Here is a 20,781-nt window from a genome sequence, read left to right on the forward strand (position 1 = left end):
GCGCGTGTGTGTCCAATTATTTTATGTGACTCCAGTGTACTTCCAGTGATAGGAATATACTCGTATATAGTGACACTCATATATAGAATACATGTATATAGTATACATTGGACTGATGTCTGTAAAAAAACAACAAAACAAACAAACAAAAACTTGAAAAAAAAAGAAGTTATTTTCTCTTCATTTCACCCTGTGTGTATTTATGTGTGTGGGGGGTGGGGGGGGGGAGGGGCAGGGGGAGGTTATAATAATATATGGTGCCCTTCCCCCACCTCCAAAGTCAACAGAACAGAGTTTATTGAATGCCCGCACCCATGACACGAAGCGGGGTTAGCTATCTGAACTGTGATTTAAACACCCAGGGTTTGACATATTTTGGATGCGATGTGGTGGTCGTGGTGGTCAGCTCATTGTTGTAAACAACGTCTTGTTGCTATTGCAGAACCTTGTGTGTGTGTGTTTAAACTGCCGAAAACTTGATGTTATGGTAGACAGTTCAGAATATAACGATGCGGTGTTATACTGGCATTGAACATTGAACAAAACACTGGTCATCTCGAGGACTGTTTTGTGTCAGGTCGAGAGGTCGAAGTTGGAATCTAGGTCAATAGCAGCACAAAAAAGATCTATTATTACGGAACGGCACGTGTTTTACCGTGTGCAACGCGTCTTGAACCATGGGGGAAAACTGTGTGTGTGCGGAGGATGCTGGTCCGAATTCCGAGTGAAAGGCAGACAGAAGCAATTTTATCTTTCCTACGAGTCGTCACTTTTGTCTGCGTCCGTTCACCAGCAACAAGTCATCAGGTCACACCTGAGTTGAACAGTACTGGGTTTGTGGTTACTGATAAATTACTATTTGCAGTTACTGATACATTAACATTGACAACTAATGATGGACACCGATGGTCTGAAATCGGAAGGGACGGGAAATGGGAGTGAAAAGATCGTGGCTGTCCACTGGTTTCGACATGGTCTTCGTCTGCACGACAATCCAGCTCTTTTGGAGTCCTTGAAAAATGCTGATGAGTTCTATCCAGTCTTTATCTTCGATGGTGCTGTTGCAGGTATTGTACAGATCTTGGATTGTTAATTTATTGATTAATTTGATTATTGATGACATTATATATATATATATATATATATATATATATATATATATATATGTATTATTTAATTCTTAGATAGCTTTCTAATTGAAAGTAACTTATAGAACTTTTTTATTTTTTTTATATTTTAGATACATTTAACAAAGATTAATACCTTTTAAACATTCATGTTTCCTCTATAATCAACATGTTAAATAATAAAATAATTGTCAACACAAAAAATCTGTTAATTCAAGACAGTCAAGCCATACCAAATTGCTCTAACCTGACTTCTTGGTACGCCTTTTAAGATCAATGATAATATCACATGTGACAAAACTGAAGATGTGAGGATATTAGGGGGCTCTCTTGCATGAAAGGAAGCAAATATACATGTGATTGAACATATATAAAATATATATATGCTGGTATTGCATACTAATAGATAAATTAATATATATATATATATATATATATATATATATATATATATATATATATATATATATATGAAGCATGTTAATGTCAATATCTGCCTGACCACCATCTTAAACTAGTTAAAGAAGACAGGTCATACTCCTAGGTCAGAATGTCCGCATGCCACTCAGTCTTCATCTCCTACAGCCTCTCACTTCCAGTACTTGAAAAAGAAATCCTGTCAGTTTCAGGATTCCCAAGACATGAGCTGTCTGCAGCAGACAGACTTCCATTCCAGGATTATATTGTTCAGCCATTACAGACACAGATTGACCAAGATCCACAAATGACAATTTGAATTTTTTAAAAAGAAAAAAAAAATCATTTGATTTATAGATATTATAATAAAAATTATATGAGATAGATGGAGAAATCTTCTCTTTCTTTCTGTGTGTGCAGGTACAGCCCATGTTGGTTATCCCCGCATGCGATTCCTACTGGAGTGCTTGAAAGATCTTGATGAGAGTTTCCGTAAAAACGGATCTCGCCTTTTTGTTTTGCACGGCATGCCAGAGAAAGTTTTCCCAAAGCTGTTTCAGGTAAGTACTATGGCTGAACAAATTGTGATAATAAGATAATTTTTTTGTACAATTATGCATTTTTAAGTACTAACGCTCATGGTTGAATTATTTGTTGAATAACACCCATTGACAAACTCAGAAATTGTCAGGATATTTTGTAAAATCTTCTACACAAGTTCAGTATTTTTGTTTTTCTGTGACAAAGGTTTCATAATTAACTGTGGGGAATAAACAGCTCACAAAAGCGGCCATAATGCCCCACAGCTTAAATGTTCTTCAGAGAACTTTGAGTAAAATGTGCCCCTTTATTTGCATGTATATGACATGTGAAAGATCCATTCTGTAGACGGCCTTCTATTTCCCATTTCATTGACTCACTTGTGTAAACAAAGTGAGTCTATGTTTTAACCCGGTGTTCGGTTGTCTCTGTGTGTGTGTGTGTGTGTGTCCGTGTGTCTGTGTGTCCGTGGTAAACTTTAACATTGACATTTTCTCTGCAAATACTTTGTCAGTTGACACCAAATTTGGCATAAAAATAGGAAAAATTCAGTTCTTTCCAGTCATCTTGTTTAAAACAATATTGCCCTCTAGGATGGGCACAAAAAAAAAGAAGAAAAAAAAAGAAGCCTAATTATATGCAAACTGCATTTACTGTTATATTTATATTTTTTGTATTCTCTAAACTTGGCGCTTTGACCTCTTATTCTGACACAACAACAAGAGGAGTCATTGTTATCATTTTTTGTTCAATCATGGAATTTTTTTATTTATTTTGCAAACGTTTTGGTGCAGATAGTAAAAAAGGGAAATTACTCTGTAATTAATGCTAGGGGACTTAATTTATCACAAGTGAGTCTTGAAGGCCTTGCCTCTCTTATTTGATGTAATCTATTAAGTACATGCTTAGATTTAAAAAAAATACATTTTCTGTTGATAATAACTTTTGTCTGTTTAAAAGATATGGCCTGAACGCTCTTTTCTTCTTGATGTTGTCGCATGGCACCAAGGAACACAGCTGAGCAGCCAGCTTACTCTAGTAATGGTTCATCATGAAATGTGCAGGAATGGGGCGTAAACCGAGTGACCTTTGAACAAGACCCAGAGCCAGTGTGGCAGGACCGAGACAACAAGGTCAAGGCCATTTGCAAGTCTTACAATGTGGAATGCATTGAAAAAGTCTCACACACATTGTGGGAACCGGCAATGTAAGAACACATGTATTGTAGTGGATGTGCTTTGATGTAGACCTGTGATGTATTTTAAAAGGGTCAGTTGTTGGAACCTGTGTGCTGTTAGTTTTATCAGTATTAGAAACAAAACAAAGATGTTGTAAGAAACAAACCAAAAAAGTTGTTAGGTTACATCGAAATATTGTGTTTGGTGTCATATGATATACTGTACCATGTCAAACTGATGCAAACTAGGCCTATCGGTTTGCTATTGTGATTTCTCCATTAGTTCCCAGACCCTGTCTTGTGCAGAATAAAGTACAATAACAGCAAGTAATGTTACAAATCAATAAATGTTGAAACGAATCTGCCCCTTCCTGTCTCAGCGACTGCCTTCATCTCTACACCCCATCTTGCTCTCTACAGTCAGCTTCTGATGTGCTCTGTTCTGCGTTCGCAGATTCAGTCCAGTTCAAATAAGTTACTCAAAGAGGTGTCACTGCGTTCCGACAAATCCGTATATGTTGTACAGCACATGTGCTAAGCAGATACCTGACCAGCAGAGTAATCCAAAGCTATTAGTATTATTCAGGCCTTGAGGAAAAAAAAAGAAAAAGAAAGCATAAACAATTTTTTTAAATGAATGTATCATTAAATTAATGAATAAAAATGCAAAAGAAAAAAAATCAAATAGATAATGAAAAAAAAAAAAGTGGTATGAAAAAATAATAAATATAAAGACATTAACTAAAAAAAAAAAAAAAGAGATAAAAATTATTAGATAAAAATTGCAGATTCAAACATGCCAATACCGGCTGTTACTCTTGCTCTGGACCTTAAACTAGGATCAATCTCCCTATTTTGCTTCATCAAATCCCCACTCTCATCTCTTTTAAATCTGACCTCAAATAAGTGAAAACCTTTCCTCTTCCCATCCCCCGCCTTCCTGGTCTTCAGTTTCTCTAGCCTTCGAAATGCCAGTGAGATATATGTATATATATACATACATACACAGAGAGATAGAAGTGTTCCTCTGAATCAGAGCTATGTATGTAAATGAATGACTGGTGTGTAACTATACGTGTTTTTGTGGGGGGTGGGAGTTGTCTTTTCATAAGATTCAGCACTATTTAAAATAATGAATGCTTTATTTTATTATGATCTTCTTCTTCTTTAAAGTATTATTATTATTATTATTATTATTATTGATATGCTTAGGTTGCATCAGTGTTTGAAACAAAAAAAACAAACAAACCCAACCAAACAAAAAAAGATGTTAGGTTACCTCACAGTGTGACCAACTAGTTCATGACATTACTTATGAGCAGCAGAACTTTTATGAACCTCCCCTTATCTCCCTTTCTCTGCTCTCCCCGCAGCATCATCGATGCCAATGGGGGATCCCCACCGCTGACGTACGAGATGTTTTGCCAAGTGACGAGGATTGTGGGCCAGCCCCCCCAGCCCTGTCCTGACCCAGACTTCTCCGGCGTCTCCCTGCCAGGCAGCAAGGGGGACGGGGACCAGTACAAGGTGCCCACCTGTGAAGACTTGGGTGAGAGCAACACTTACTGTTTTCCATGTATCGACTCAATCTTAAGGCCAGACACGGTAGTACAAAAACGTATGAAATAAACTTGAAGTTTATGGCTTTCTGTGACATGGTATGCAAAGATATTGGACTAAACATGTCTAAAAAGGTCATTTTGTGCAATTTGTTGTGACGGTTTCCATGGAAACGAATCCAAAATGGCCGACAAACAAAAAAATTAAAAGCTTAAAACTTCGGTACCTTTATAGATATGTTATTTCTGTTTGTTTTATTTGATTTATTTGTATTTGTTCTTTATTATAGTGCAGTGGTATTTTGGAATTTGAATAAATACATTTTTGTTGTTGTTGTTGAAATGTGTATAAATTCCTTGACATAATGTTTTTCAAATGAGTGTATATTCATTCTTTTACTAGTACTATACAAACCACTGTACTATAATAAAGATGAATACATAAAGAAAGAAAGTACCAAGTTTGAACATGCTATCTTTTAAAGTTTTTGAGCATTAGGATTTTGAAAAATGGTATTACGAAGACAAAACACAAAACTGAGAAAACAGGAAAAGAAAGAGATGTACTTGTACTCACAAGAAATCACACATGTTGATGCTGCTTGAAGCTATATTTAAGTGAATATAGTACCCAGGTGAAACGGACTATAAAGATTAGATGTTGAAGAAGCAAATTATGCGAAAAAACGAAAATCACAAAAAATCATCATTTTGGTAAAAATTTCACTACCGTGTCTGGCCTTAATTAACTCATTGAGCCCTGCACCCCAGCTTTGCTCTGGCATCAAAATTTCTCTCATTAAAACTGTTTCCACGCTCCTGCATATTTCGCGTAAACCGCAAGGAAAGGGAACTGACTTCTACAGTATTTCTGGATTATTTGAATTGTGCAGGCCTGCTGCAGATTGTCTACCGCTGGCCTTTTATTAAAAATTCTAGAGGTTATTTTCAGGCACACATGTATACACCTTGAACAGTTTGAAGAATGTGTTCGATGAATATATGTTTCAGTCAAAAATTAACGGTTATTCATTGGTTAATGAAAGATAGCTCTGGTTTTTCATTGTTAAAAGAAAAGTACAAAAAAAAAAAAAGAAAAAAAAGGAAGAAAGCACCCATGTTTGTGGTACTCATTACATTGGCTGCATGCACTGTTGAACTCTGTATGTGTGCAGCACACTGTAGTTGATATTTATTTTTTTGTATTTCTTTTTATCAAAACAGATTTCTCTGTATGAAATTCGGGCTGCTCTCCCAAGGGAGAGCGCATCGCTATACTACAGCGCCACCCATTTTTTTGTATTTTTCCTGCGTGCAGTTTTATTTGTTTTTCCTATTGACGTGGATTTTTCTACAGAATTTTGCCAGGAACAACCCTTTTGTTGCCGTGGGTTCTTTTACGTGTGCTAAGTGCGTGCTGCACACGGGACCTCGGTTTATCGTCTCATCCGAATGACTAGAGTCCAGATCACCACTCAAGGTCTGGTAGAGGGGGAGAAAATATCGGTGGTTGAGCCGTGATTCGAACCAGCGCACTCAGATTCTCTCGCTTCCTAGGCGGACGCGTTACCTCTAGGCCATCACTCCACTTATGATGTACAAGCATCATTAAGTGATGCGATGGAAATTTCAGTAACGTTTGTTTTAGCATTTACTCATTTAGAATTTTGATTTTAAATTTCTTTGTCCACGTCTTAGTGAAGGCAAGCTCACACGCATGCACATGCGCATGTACCCGCACACACGCACGCACACGCACACACACGCACAAACACACACACATGCGCACGCACACACACACGCACGCACACACACACACACAATGAATAATACGGTTACCTGTATAGTGCCTATCCTCAGTTGGAGACCAAGCTCTAACAGATAGACGCTAAACGGTCTGCAAACACAGGGTCATTTGCACAGCAGGCTGCCTACCTGGGTAGAGCCGACTGACGGCTGCATTGGGCGCTCATCATTCCTTTCCTGTGTCATTCAGATTTCAGGCATGTAGACATACATGCTCAGAGAGACATGTAACATTTTACATGTATTCATCCAGGGGTGAATGCTGAATCCAATCGGCAGAAAAGCCCGATCAGTGGCTACACCGGAGGGGAGTTACGAGCGCTACAACTTCTGACGGACCGTATCAAGAAGGAGAGAAAGGTGGGTGACATTTCTTGATAACAACCTGCACAACGGTGACTCATTTGTTCATCCTCTTTTTGTCACTTTTTTTGTTGTTTATTTCCTAGAAAGTTATTATTTGTATGTCTGTTTATTATGAATCCAAATGGACTATGCTCAAATTGATTCTTATGTCTTATTATGTGTCCGTTTATTACAAAATGAATGAATTTTGTGAAGAAATGAGCTGTTGTGTGTGCCTCCGTTATTTCTGTGAATAAAGCATCAAGTTAGGTAGGGAAATGGTTTGATAGAATGTGCAAGAACAATATTGTGTACTTAGGGGGAAAAAAAATCCTGTAACAAAACATAGAAAGCTTGGTTATTGCTTATTAGAATGACAATTTTCAACATAATGGACAGTTTTGATATAGACATTAGAGCAGGCAGCAGTTGACAAATAGTCAAAAGACAATAAAATTTATAGGTTGTGTGTGTGTGTGTGTGTGTGTGTGTCCATTGACAATCAATAATTTTTGTATGAGTGTGTGTAGGTATGTGTCTGTGTGTGAGTTGTGAAAATCCATAACTTGGATTTGTGATTGAATGAGTTATACTGGAAGATAAGATACAACATTATTCAATATATTGTTTGAAAACTCACACTCAGAGAATTTTGTCATTTAGCTCGAATACCTGTCACATTAATGATGGGCAAAGCAATCACTTGCAACACACACACACACACACACACACAGAGTGACACACATGCTCACACACACACTCACATACACACGCACACATTCACACACATGCATAAGCATGCATGCATCTGCACATTCACATACATGTTCAGATCAGCATTTATCGACTTAAACAATGACATGCTTCCTGTAATCATGAGCATATGGACAGACATATGCATCCATACACAAACACACACGCACACGCACACACATACACTTCTGCGCACATGTGCGCACACATGCTCAAAAGTGCATACACAAACACATGCACATGTGCACATTCTCTCTCTCTCTTTCTTGCTCTCTCTCTCTCTCTCTTAAAACATTGTTTGTTTGCTTTCATATCTCAGGCCTTTGAGAAAGGCCAGTGCCTGCCGAATCAGATCAACCCTGACCTGGTGGGGTCACCCATGAGTCTGAGTCCACACCTTCGCTTCGGCAGTCTGTCGATCCGGCGCTTCTACTGGTCCATTCGCCAAGCCTTTAAGGAGGTAATGGAAAGTGTCACTGTCAGACGCCCCTTTCCCTGTTCTGTTTCAGGTGTTTGAAAGTTGTATCCAACATGTTTTCATTGTTGGGTTGTTGTTTTTTTATATTTCTAATTTTTTTTTTTTTTTTTTTTTTACCATTTAGTGGTTTTCTTGTATTTTATTTTATTGACGTGCAAAAAGCAACAGAGACATTTGAGGACAGCCGATGTGACAGCATCACGGAGGCCCATGCAAATAAAGGAAGGCAGCAGTTGAGGCACCCAAACCTCCTGGCCAGTGTTTCCCTGTCCTGATTGTGGACGTCTTTGCCATTCCCGCCTTGGATTCCACAGTCACCTGCGGGTCCACCCCCCCCACACATAGATGCCATCGTCGAACCCGACGAACCACCACCAAGTTATTGTGTTACGTTTTTTCCTCACAGCATATTTTTCTCTGTAAAATTTGGGCTGCTCTCCCTGCGGAGTGCATGTCTCCACAGTGCAATACCACCCACATTTTTTGTGGTTTTTTTTTTCTGTCTGCAAGTGTTTTTTTTTTGTGTGTTTTTTTCTTTACTATTACTGTTTTTTTCTTTACTATCAAGGTGGATTTTCCCACAGAATTTTGCCAAAGACAACCCTTTTGTTTGTATGTGGATTTTTTTTTAGGTGTCCTAAGTGCATGCTTCACACCGGACCTCAGTTTATCGTTTCACCTGAATGACTAAATTTTCACAATGTTTTTCTTCAAAGAGACTGAGTCAGAGTTTTGTCACACTTGGATGCTTTGGGTTTTCCCCATGCAGTTATCTTTATTAGTTCATTACTCAGTGAATAAGAGAAGTCATTGGTGCTTAATGATTATTATCTTCTGAACAGCAGTCGCATAATATGAGGTTTGAGGCTACAAACAACAATATTTCAACGGTGCAAATATTGCTGTCTTTTAGAGTGTAAGGCTGTGAACAGCAGCTGTGTTAGACTTTGAAAATATTCCGTCCTATATTTTTTTATAAAGAGTGATAGTAAGAATGCAAGGAATCATGCAAAAAAACAACAACAACCCAAGCTACTTCTTCTTCCACATGAAGAACAACATCAGTATGTTGATGAAAATATGAAATTTACTTTGTTGTATCACAGGCAGAAGGCCAGTCTGGACTTGAAGCAGTCTTGCATGTAACCTTGTCAGTGAAGGGGGCGAAAGTGTTGATTGTGTGAAGCTCAAGGGGACGTGTGGTAGTGGTGAGTGGGTGACTGAAGTGGTCTGTGGTGGCGTGCCAGGTGTGTCGGACGGACGAGGTCCCCAACTCCATCACGGGTCAGCTGATCTGGCGGGAGTACTTCTACTGCATGTCGGTCAACAACCCCCTCTACAACCGCATGGAGGGCAACCCCATCTGCCTGGACATCGACTGGTATCGTGACCAGGAGCACCTCGAGCTCTGGACCAAGGTGAGCAGGGTTGTTAGGTGTCGGCACATTGGGTTGTCAGGTGTCGGCACATTGGGTTGTCAGGTGTCAGTGCATTGTCAGGTGTCAGTGCATTGGGTTGTTAGGTGTCGGCACATTGGGTTGTCAGGTGTCAGTGCATTGTCAGGTGTCAGTGTATTGGGTTGTTAGGTGTCAGTGCATTGGGTTGTCAGGTGTCGGTGCATTGGGTTGTTAGGTGTCAGTGCATTCATTGGGTTGTTAAGTGTCAGGGTGTCAGTGCATTGGGTTGTCAGGTGTCGGTGCATTGGGTTGTTAGGTGTCGGTGCATTCATTGGGTTGTTAAGTGTCAGGGTGTCAGTGCATTGGGTTGTTAGGTGTCAGTGCATTCATTGGGTTGTTAAGTGTCAGGGTGTCAGTGCATTGGGTTGTTAGGTGTCAGTGCATTCATTGGGTTGTTAAGTGTCAGGGTGTCAGTGCATTGGGTTGTTAGGTGTCAGTGCATTCATTGGGTTGTTAAGTGTCAGGGTGTCAGTGCATTGGGTTGTTAGGTGTCAGCGCATTCATTGGGTTCTTAAGTGTCAGGGTGTCAGTGCATTGGGTTGTTAGGTGTCAGTGCATTGGGTTGTTAGGTGTCAGTGCATTCATTGGGTTGTTAACTGTCAGGGTGTCAGTGCATTGGGTTGTTTAGGTGTCAGTGCTTTGGGTTGTCAGGTGTCGGTGCATTGGGTTGTTAGGTGTCGGTGCATTGGGTTGTCAGGTGTAAGTGCATTGGGTTGTTAGGTGTCAGTACATTGGGTTGTTTAGGTGTCGCCGCATTGGGTTGTTTAGGTGTCAGTACATTGGGTTGTTTAGGTGTCAGCGCATCGGGTTGTTTAGGTGTCAGTACATTGGGTTGTTTAGGTGTCGGCGCATTGGGTTGTTAGGTGTCAGTACATTGGGTTGTTTAGGTGTCGGCGCATTGGGTTGTTTAGGTGTTGGCGCATTGGGTTGTTAGGTGTCTGTGCATTGGGTTGTTAGGTGTCGGTGCATTGGGTTGTTAGTGCTTTGGGTTGGTGCATTGGGTTGTTAGGTGTCAGTGCATTCATTGGGATGTTAATTGTCAAGGTGTCAGTGCATTGGGTTGTTTAGGTGTCAGTGCATTGGGTTGTTAGGTGTCGGCGCATTGGGTTGTTCGGTGTCAGCGCATTGGGTTGCTTAGGTGTCAGTGCATTGGGTTGTTAGGTGTCAGCACATTGGGTTGTTTAGGTGTCGGTGCATTGGGTTGTTAGGTGTCGGTGCATTGGGTTGTTTAGGTGTCCGTGCACTGGGTTGTTACGTATTGGTGCATTGGGTTGTTTGGCATCAGTGCATAACACTAGATTGGGTTGTTAGGTGTTGGTGCATTGGGTTGTTAGGTGTCGGTGCATTGGTTGTAAGCTGTCAGTGCATTGAGTGTATATTGATTTGTAATGCCAAGCATAGTGAGCATAACATTTTTTTAACTGAACGTGATCACAGTTTGACTTTAAGCCACGAAAAAAGAACAAAAGCATGGTGTCTGAGTTTGGGATAAATTTATGGTATCAAAGTAGGAAAATTAGAAGTAAAATGATTGTTTTTTGAAAACAGAACGCAAAGCAAAATGGTGAACGGGTCTTTAAAGTAGGGATATCAGGCTGGATTCTGATTGAACATGGATTGAGGCTTTACAGCAGTGTACATTCGACTGAAGGCAATTAAAAAAATATTATTAAAAAAAAAAAAAAAAAGTTGAAAAAAGAAGAAAGCAGCAGATAACAGAGGAGACATACAGAGGACTTAAAAGAGATGAGTCAACAAGCAGGTGAAAACAAGTCAGATTCCGATCCATTTTTCTGAACATGACATCACTACTCAGAAAACAACATCCGCTCTTAGTTTCAGTTTCAGTTTCAGTAGCTCAAGGAGGCGTCACTGCGTTTGGACAAATCCATATACGCTACACCACATCTGCCAAGCAGATGCCTGACCAGCAGCGTAACCCAACACGCTTAGTCAGGCCATGAGAAAAAGAAAAAGGTGAATAAATAATAGATAAGCGTACATAAATAAGTAAATAAATAAATAAATAAATAAATAAATAATAATTATAATATAAAAAAGGTCATTAGCAAAGACAAAATGGAGAACTTTCACTTTACGGCAGATGCAGCTTAGCAGATGTGTGTGTGCCAAGGATGAGTTCAAACTAACTTCAGGGGGTGCGCCCTTATGCGCTGCTGCGCCTTATAGGCTGAGAACTGTGGTACATGTTTACCCTGGGTGGGTGTGACAGGGCCGGACAGGGTACCCCTGGATTGATGCCTGCATGCGTCAGCTGAAGGACGAGGGATGGATCCACCACGTGTGCCGTCAGTCTGTCTCCTGCTTCCTGACCCGTGGGGACCTCTGGATCGACTGGCAGCTGGGCTTGGAGGTGAGATGGGCTGGTGCTCGTTGTCAGCTTTCACTGCTTTAGTTGTTCCAGTAGTTCATTTTTCTGCATATAATGATAGATCATTTTCAGGCATTTTTTTTCCGTATTTGCATTGATGATCTAAAATCCTGAAATTATTTGGGTTTTTTTTGTGAACGTCATAAACATTTGTGCACAAATGATCCGAAAAACTTAAATTTTGTTTTTTTGTTGTGTGAAGGTCATATACCAGTAAGCACAAATGTTCAAAAAAACTTCAATAAATTGTTATTATTTTTTTGAAGTCATGTACATCAGAGCACAATCTCGATTCCCCTTACCATTTGAATGTTTCAACTGGCAGTTTCTCAAAACGGCCATTTTGGAGATACATGGCTCTGGCTGTGAATAGACAAAGGGCATGTTTGAGTGGCATGGTGTGTATGCAGTTTCAGTTTCTCAAGGAGGCGTCACTGCATTAAGACATTCCATATACGCTGCACCACATCTGCTAGGCAGAAGCCTGACCAGCAGCATAACCCAACGCACTTAGTCAGGCCTTGAGTACATGCATATTTATTTGTACACCTATCAGAGTGGATTTTTTCCGCAGAATTTTGCCAAAGGACAACGACTCTCATTGCTATGGGTTCTTTTTCAGTGCGCCAAGTGCATGCTGCACATGGGGGGACCTCGGTTTATCGTCTCATCCGAATGACAAGAGACAAGGGACACTCAGTTTGATTTTTCCAGTCAAACTTGAGAGAAAAGGCCAGAGCTGGAATTGAACCCAGACCCTCTGTATTGGCAGATGAGCACCTTAACCATTCTGCTACCCAGATGAGCACCTTAACCATTCTGCTACCCAGATGAGCACCTTAACCATTCTGCTACCCAGATGAGCACCTTAACTATTCTGCTACCCAGATGAGCACCTTAACTATTCTGCTACCCAGATGAGCACCTTAACCATTCTGCTACCATTCTGCTACCCAGATGAGCACCTTAACCATTCTGCTACCCAGATGAGCACCTTAACCATTCTGCTACCATTCTGCTACCCAGATGAGCACCTTAACCATTCTGCTACCCAGATGAGCACCTTAACCATTCTGCTACCATTCTGCTACCCAGATGAGCACCTTAACCATTCTGCTACCATTCTGCTACCCAGATGAGCACCTTAACCATTCTGCTACCATTCTGCTACCCAGATGAGCACCTTAACCATTCTGCTACCCAGATGAGCACCTTAACCATTCTGCTACCATTCTACTACCCAGATGAGCACCTTAACCATTCTGCTACCATTCTACTACCCAGATGAGCACCTTAACCATTCTTGCACCTTCCTCATTGGGTGTGCAGGTGTTTGACAAGTACCTGGTGGACGCGGACTGGTCAGTGTGTGCGGGCAACTGGATGTGGGTGTCCAGCTCTGCCTTTGAGAAAGTGCTGCAGTGTCCGCGCTGCATCTGCCCTGTGCGCTACGGGCGCCGCATGGACCCCAAGGGGGACTACGTCAGGTAACTCAGGGGGCCAGAAACTCGCATGATGAGGACAATAGTAGTAGTTTGTCTTTGTGTAACCCCCCCTGCCCCCCCACTTTTTGTTTTTAAATTAAATTTTTTTTTTTTACTCTGTATGTATGTGTGTGTCTGTGTCTGTGTGTCTGTGTAAGTGAGTGTGAGAATGAAATGAAAGTGAGAGAGATGGTTAGTTATTGTATAACATGTTTTGCCTTTTTTCAATAATACTGGGTTTTTTTTTCCCTTGATTATGTTTGTACAGTCTTGGAATCTGTATTTAATTTATTATTCTTTGTGATTCTTTGGGAGAAGAATATGTTGCTGTTTTGTGGTAGAGTGATAAAGATTTATGTTGATATGTTGTATTGTGGAACTAAAAAAATAACAAAAAAACTAAACAAAAAACCCAATTGCAACAGTAGCTTTCAAACCTCTTCAAACGCTTTGCAATGATAACTCATTAGTCAGACACAAGGGGGACAGGAAAACACACCCTCATTGCTTGTGATGGTTTGCAACAGCCGGTTGGTGAAAGTGTTGAACTTTGGATCTGAGAGTCCTGGGTTCCAATCCTAGGCCTGGTCATGACTTCTGGTGGGTAAAGGGTGGAGATTTTTCCGATCTCTAAGGTCGACAGATGTGCAGACCTGCCAGTGCCTGAACCTCTTTTGTGTGGTGTATATGCATGCAGAGGATCAAATACGCACGTTAAAGATCCTGTAATCCATGTCGGCATTTGGTTGGGTTATGGTAACAAGAATGTATGCGGCATGTGTGTATGTCTGTGGCTGCATTGTCATCTGCAGAGTCACTGATGTCTGCATCATTTGTGATGGACTTCTGTGACTATGGTGATGATGCATGTGTGTGTGTGTGAGTGTGTGTGTGTGAGAGAGAGACAGTATGACATCTGGAATCACTGACATCTTCATTGTTCGTAATGGACTTCTATCATGGTGATGATGGTGTGAGTGTGTGTGTGTGTGTGAATGTGTGGTGTGTTAGTGTGTGTGTAAGTGTGTTTGTGTGTGTATGTAAGTGTGTTTGTGTCTAATATGTGCATATTTAAGAAATAAATAGAAAAGAATATATCAAAAATCCAAAACCAAACAAGTGTCTGTGTCTGTCCCCTTGCCCTGGTGGGCAGACGCTACGTGCCGGAGCTGAAGGACATGCCGCTGCTGTACCTGTTTGAGCCGTGGAAGGCCCCCGTGGAGGTGCAGAGGAAGGCAGGGTGCATCGTGGGCCAGGACTACCCGGCCCCCATGGTGGACCACAAACAGGCCTCCACCCTCTGCATGGCCAAGATGGAGAAGATCAAGAGCAAGTGTAAAGGTCAGTGGCCGTCCCGATCTGGCTGTGTAGAACTGGGACTGGGGGTTCACACAGCGTGTCATGGATGTGTGGAAAAGTCGTTGGGGGGTGGGGGGGAAATATGTTTTTGCCCTTGAGGGTCTGGAAAAGTCTTGGGGGAAAATGTTTCTCTTCAAGGTCTGAAAATGTCGTTTGGGGAAATGCTTTTGCCCATCAGGGTCTTGAAAAGTCATTGGGGGAAAATTTGTTGCCCTTCAAGGTCTGAAAAAGCTAGGGGGGGGGGGGGGGGGGGGGGGGGGGGGATATGTTTCCTTTCATGGTCTGAAAAATTATTGTGGGGAAAATACGTTTCCCTTCAAGGTCTGTAAAAGTATCGAGGGAAAATGTGTGTTGCTCTTCAAGGGCTGAAAAAGTATCGAGGGAAAATGTGTTGTTGCTTTTTAGGGTCTGAAAAAGTCTTGAGGAAAAGTATGTTTCTCTTCAGGGTCTGAAAAAACTCAAAAAGTCTTGGAACAAATACTTTCAGTCTGTTCATTGTACCAAACTCCCATGAAAGAAAAATTGAAATACATGCAGGACGTCAGTGGATGTCTTGTAGGCACTATGTCAACACTTTTTGCAGGACGTCAGCTGACGTCTTATAAGCACTCAGCTGGTTACACAAACTCTCATACACTAATTGTATGTGTTGGACACTGTCAGGGGAGATAAATCCATTTACAGACATCAAACTGTCATTTGTAAACGTTTGTTACTTCCCTTGAAGTGTAACCGTCTCAGTAAAAATCACGAGATTCTTCCGTTGTAATGTAAGCGAAGCCGCTTTGACTTTCAGGTCGTGCTCCTCTCGCATGTATGCGAAACAGCACAAGTGAGTTATGTTAACTTTTTGTTCTTTTTCAAATCAGCTCTCAAAACTCACCTTGTCCACAGTTCTTATGCTTAGTTTTTCCATCCTCTGTGTCTGTCTGCGATTGTTGGTGGGTGGAGAGAGGAATGGAGCTGTATCAGTAAGAATGCCTGGTGTGTGTGTGTGTGTGACCTGTTTATTTCGTGAAGCGTATAAGCAAATGAACGTTATGAAATGTATCTGCATCAATGTATGTATGTGTAACTGTATTTGTAAATGCTCTGGGGCTCTCCGGAGAAAAAGGCGTCCAGATATTTTGTTATTATCATCATTATTATTGTTAACGGATGGGGGTGGTGTGTGTTTCAGACATCCCGCACATCGCCCCTTCCAGTGAGGAGGAGGTGCGCACCTTCATCTGGATGGACACCAAGGACATGGAGGAGAGCACGAAGCTGTGTCAGCAGCACGGCTACCACAATGCCCACAAGGTATGACGATGATGGGTGACATGGTTACTTACATGGTGTCTATCCTTGGTCAGAGACCAGACTCTATGAGCACTTCACAAACTTGGAGCCATTTGCACTACAGCACTGCCGACACAGGTAGAGCCAACTGACATTTGCCATTGGGTGCTCATCATTTGTGTCATTCAGTCGGGTTTTTGTCACAAACACGTAGACGTGCATACAAAGATGTAGTATTTGACGTGTATGACCATTTTGTTTTTATTTACCCCGCAGCCATACTCTGTTTTGGGGGGTGTGTATACTGCGTCTGTTCTTGTTTCCATAACCCACTGAACGCTGACGTGGATTACAGGGTCTTCAAAGTGCTCATTTGATCTTCTGCGTGCACATACATACAAAGGGGGTTCAGGCACTAGCGGGTCTGCATGTATGTTGACCTGGAAGATCGGAAAAATCTCCACCCTTAAAACCCCAGGAGCTGTTACCAAAATTCAGATCTGGAACCTTCAGATTAGAAGTCCAACGCTTTAAACCACTCGGCTGTTGCACCTGTTCGTGTCACAAAAACAAAGTGGCAGAATGGTTAAGACGCTCATCTGCCAATACCGTGTCAGGGGTGTGGGTTCAAATCCCGCTCTCTCCCTTCCTCCCACGTTTGACTGGAAAAATGAAACAGAGCATCAGGTCATTCAGATGAGATGATAAAACTGCGGTCCCGTGTGCAGCACGCACTTTGCGCACTGAAAAATAACCCACGGCAACAAAAGGGTTATCCTCTGGCAAAATTCTATACAAGATATCAACTCTAATAGGTACACAAATATATATATATATATATATATATATATATATATATATATATATATATATATATGCATGCACTCAAGGTCTGACTAAGCGCATTGGGTTATGCTGCTGGTCAGCCATCTGCCTAGCAGATGCGGTGTAGCGTATATGGATTTGTCCGAATGCAGTGGTGTCTCCTTGAGAAACTGAAACTATGATTGTTTTTCTCTCCCTTTGTGCTGTGGTGCTGTCCATTCTTCATGTCTGCTGGCTGCCTCCTTTTACTTTGGTCATTAGAGAAAGTGATAAACCGAGGTCTCGTTAACAGCTGCTGGCTGCCTCCTTTTACTTTGGTCGTTAGAGAAAATGATAAGCCGAGGTCTCGTTAACAGCTGCTGGCTGCCTCCTTTTACTTTGGTCGTTAGGGAAAATGATAAACCGAGGTCTCGTTAACAGCTGTTGGCTGCCTCCTTTTACTTTGGTCGTTAGAGAAAATGATAAACCCAGGTCTCGTTAACAGCTGTTGGCTGCCTCCTTTTACTTTGGTCGTTAGAGAAAATGATAAACCAAGGTCTCGTTAACAGCTGCTGGCTGCCTCCTTTTACTTTGGTCGTTAGAGAAAATGATAAACAGAGGTCTCGTTAACAGCTGCTGGCTGCCTCCTTTTACTTTGGTCATTGGAGAAAATGATAAACCGAGGTCTCGTTAACAGCATGCATTTGGCCCATGGTAACTAAAGGGTTGCCATGGCAAAAGTTTATAGAAAAATAATGTACAAGTACCCATGCAGACAGAAAAAAAAGGTGTGTGGGTGGGGGGCGGGGGGGCGGGCGGAGAACGGGGGCTGGGGGAGGGGGGGGGTATGCATGCGCATGCACAGATGCACACACATGCACAAAGACACACACACACACACTCACATGTATACACGCACATGCTCACATTCACTGAGTCACTCTTACTCACTTTCTCTCTCTCTCACTCAAAACTGAAACTGAGTCCCCCCCCCCTTGCCTCCACCCCCACCCTCCGTCCCCTCCACCTCGACCACCCCCATTTTCATTCGAATATACAGAAATGTCGATTTCTAATTAATAATAACAATCATCATGATGATAGAAATGATAATAATCCAAATGATAATAATAATATCATTTATTTTCAGTCTAATATCATCATCTTAGATGAACAGACTATAAATAAATAAACAAACAATCTCTCTCACTCACTCACTCATCCTTGTGTTGTAAACACAACTCTGCATTGTGACTGGTTAAAGTTTTGAGCTTTTTTTTTTTTTTTTGTGCTGTGTTCTTTGCAGGCATCTATGGTATGCAAGAGGAGTCACACACACACACACACACACACACACACACGGACACACACACACTGAAACTCACGGTTACTCACTCTCGCTCACTCACTTATCCTTCTGTTGTAAACACCACAGCTCTGCACCATGACTGCCGTGACTGGTTAAAGTTTTGAGCAGTTTGCAGTTTCCTTTCATGCTGACCCAGCTTCCCCTTGTGTTGGTTGCAGGTGTCCATGGTACGCTAGAGGAGGAGTGTCTGCGTCCTGCTCCGTGACCACCGGGCCTGTCCATTCTCCCTCTGTTGTTTTGTGTCAAGCTTGGGTCTGCTTCTACCTCTATGTCTTCGATGTTTTTTTTAAAAAAAAAACAAAAAAACTATGGCTGTCCAGGCCAGTTAGGTTCTTCCCTTCCCTTTTTTTGGAAGAAAAAAAAAAGACCAAAACATCTTCATGTGTTCACACGTACATGAGTGTACAATGCTTGACGCAGACCTTGTAACAATGTCTGTGGATGTTTTCATCACTTGCATCATCGGTTTGTCATCGGTTTGTCATCATTTTGTTGATGCTCTTCCCTTGATCGAATTAGTGCAGCATTCAGGGGAACAGCTGTCCCCTCTCTTTTATTTTTATTTTCATTTTTTCAGGTTTTTTTTTAATTGTTTCTTTTAAAGTTCGGTTCCGTTATTTGCCGTATTCTGTTACCTCAGTGTGGATTCAGGGAATAGCTGACTTTGTTTTATTTTCCTATCTGCTGTTTTATTTAGTTTTCCTGCTCTGCTGAGTTTTTATATTCCTACCTGGTTCTATTTTGTTTTTGTTTTGTTTTGTTTTTTGGTGTTTTTTTTCCTGTCTGCTGTTGTTTTATCTTCTTTTTCTTCTGCTGACCTCTTTCCTTCTCTTCTTCTCCTCCTTACTGTCTGCTGACTTCTCCTCCTTCCTGTCTGCTGTCTTCTCCTTCCTGTCTGCTGACTTCTCCTTCCTTCTCCTTCCTGTCTGCTGACTTCTCCTTCCTGTCTGCTGACTTGTCCTTCCTGTCTGCTGACCTCCTTACTTCTCCTTCCTGTCTGCTGTCTTCTCCTTCCTGTCTGCTGACTTCTCCTTCCTTCTCCTTCCTGTCTGCTGACTTCTCCTTCCTGTCTGCTGACTTGTCCTTCCTTCTCCTCCTTACTGTCTGCTGACTTCTCCTCCTTCCTGTCTGCTGACTTCTCCTTCCTGTCTGCTGACTTCTCCTCTCTGCTGACTTCCTGTCTGCTGACTTCCTGTCTGCTGACTCCTCCTTCCTGTCTGCTGACTTCTCCTTCCTTCTCCTTCCTGTCTGCTGACTTCTCCTGCCTTCTCCTTCCTGTCTGCTGACTTCCTTCCTGTTTGCTGACTTCCTTCCTGTCTGCTGACTTCTCCTTCATGTCTGCTGACTTGCTTCCTGTCTGCTGACTTCTCCTCCTTCCTGTCTGCTGACTTCTCCTCCTTCCTGTCTGCTGACTTCTCCTTCCTTCTCCTTCCTGTCTGCTGACTTCTCCTCCTTCCTGTCTGCTGACTTCTCCTTCCTATCTGCTGACTCCTCCTTCCTGTCTGCTGACTTCTCCTTCCTTCTCCTTCCTGTCTGCTGACTTCTCCTGCCTTCTCCTTCCTGTCTGCTGACTTCCTTCCTGTTTGCTGACTTCCTTTCTGTCTACTGACTTCCTGTCTGATGACTTCTCCTTCCTGTCTGCTGACTTCTCCTGTCTGCTGACTTCCTTCCTGTTTGCTGACTTCCTTCCTGTCTGCTGACTTCCTTCCTATCTGCTGACTTCCTGTCTGCTGACTTCTCCTTCCTGTCTGCTGACTTCTCCTTCCTGTCTGCTGACTCCTCCTTCCTGTCTGCTGACTTCTCCTTCCTGTCTGCTGACTCCTCCTGTCTGCTGACTCCTCCTTCCTGTCTGCTGACTTCTCCTTCCTTCTCCTTCCTGTCTGCTGACTTCTCCTGCCTTCTCCTTCCTGTCTGCTGACTTCCTTCCTGTTTGCTGACTTCCTTCCTGTTTGCTGACTTCCTGTCTGCTGACTTCCTTCCTGTCTGCTGACTTCTCATTGCTGTCTGCTGACTTCTCCTTCATGTCTGCTGACTTCTCCTTCCTCTAATTTCATTTTCTTGCCTGGTACCTACATCCTTCTTACTGTCTGCTGACTTATTTTGGCTGCCTCTCTTACTATAATCAGTTGGGTTTTTTTCTTTTTATGTTACCTGTGTTGTTCTTATAAGGTATGTCAGTCTTTATTTCGTTCTCCTTATAATATATATATATATATATATATATATATATATATATATATATATATATATATATATATATATATATATATTAGCTCTTCTAATTATTTTAATTTTAGTATGCTTTTGGATTCCATAGATTGATGATAGCTGTCACTTTCCTGTATTATAGTCGATGGATTCTTTGTTTGGAGGTGTTTCACAAAGCTTTCCATTTTTGGATTGTATTTAAAGAAGCCTTTAATTGAATGGAAG

The 20,781-nt window shown here is 41.7% G+C and overlaps 1 protein-coding gene across 1 annotated transcript; it reads left to right on the forward strand.

The window, feature by feature from the left end:
- The first annotated feature begins 421 nt into the window (after positions 1-421).
- LOC143279394 (cryptochrome-1-like) lies at positions 422-19,265 on the forward strand. Its single transcript, XM_076583434.1, has 12 exons — positions 422-1,067; positions 1,965-2,104; positions 3,149-3,291; positions 4,635-4,810; positions 6,880-6,986; positions 8,044-8,184; positions 9,450-9,620; positions 11,893-12,033; positions 13,381-13,538; positions 14,689-14,876; positions 16,075-16,196; positions 18,507-19,265. Exons 1-12 carry the CDS (start codon positions 893-895, stop codon positions 18,522-18,524), a joined length of 1,680 nt encoding a protein of 559 aa, XP_076439549.1. The 5' UTR covers positions 422-892; the 3' UTR covers positions 18,525-19,265.
- The last annotated feature ends 1,516 nt before the right edge of the window (positions 19,266-20,781 follow it).

Source organism: Babylonia areolata, chromosome 2 (genome assembly GCF_041734735.1).
Source record: "Babylonia areolata isolate BAREFJ2019XMU chromosome 2, ASM4173473v1, whole genome shotgun sequence".
In the NCBI taxonomy this organism is placed as follows: domain Eukaryota; kingdom Metazoa; phylum Mollusca; class Gastropoda; order Neogastropoda; family Buccinidae; genus Babylonia; species Babylonia areolata.

Coding starts and splice junctions, on each gene's coding strand:
- LOC143279394 (XM_076583434.1), top strand. CDS start 893: ATGATGGACACCGATGGTCTGAAATCGGAAGGGACGGGAAATGGGAGT. Junction 2,105..3,148: donor TTTTCCCAAAGCTGTTTCAG/GTAAGTACTATG, acceptor TGAAATGTGCAG/GAATGGGGCGTAAACCGAGT. Junction 8,185..9,449: donor TTCGCCAAGCCTTTAAGGAG/GTAATGGAAAGT, acceptor GTGGCGTGCCAG/GTGTGTCGGACGGACGAGGT.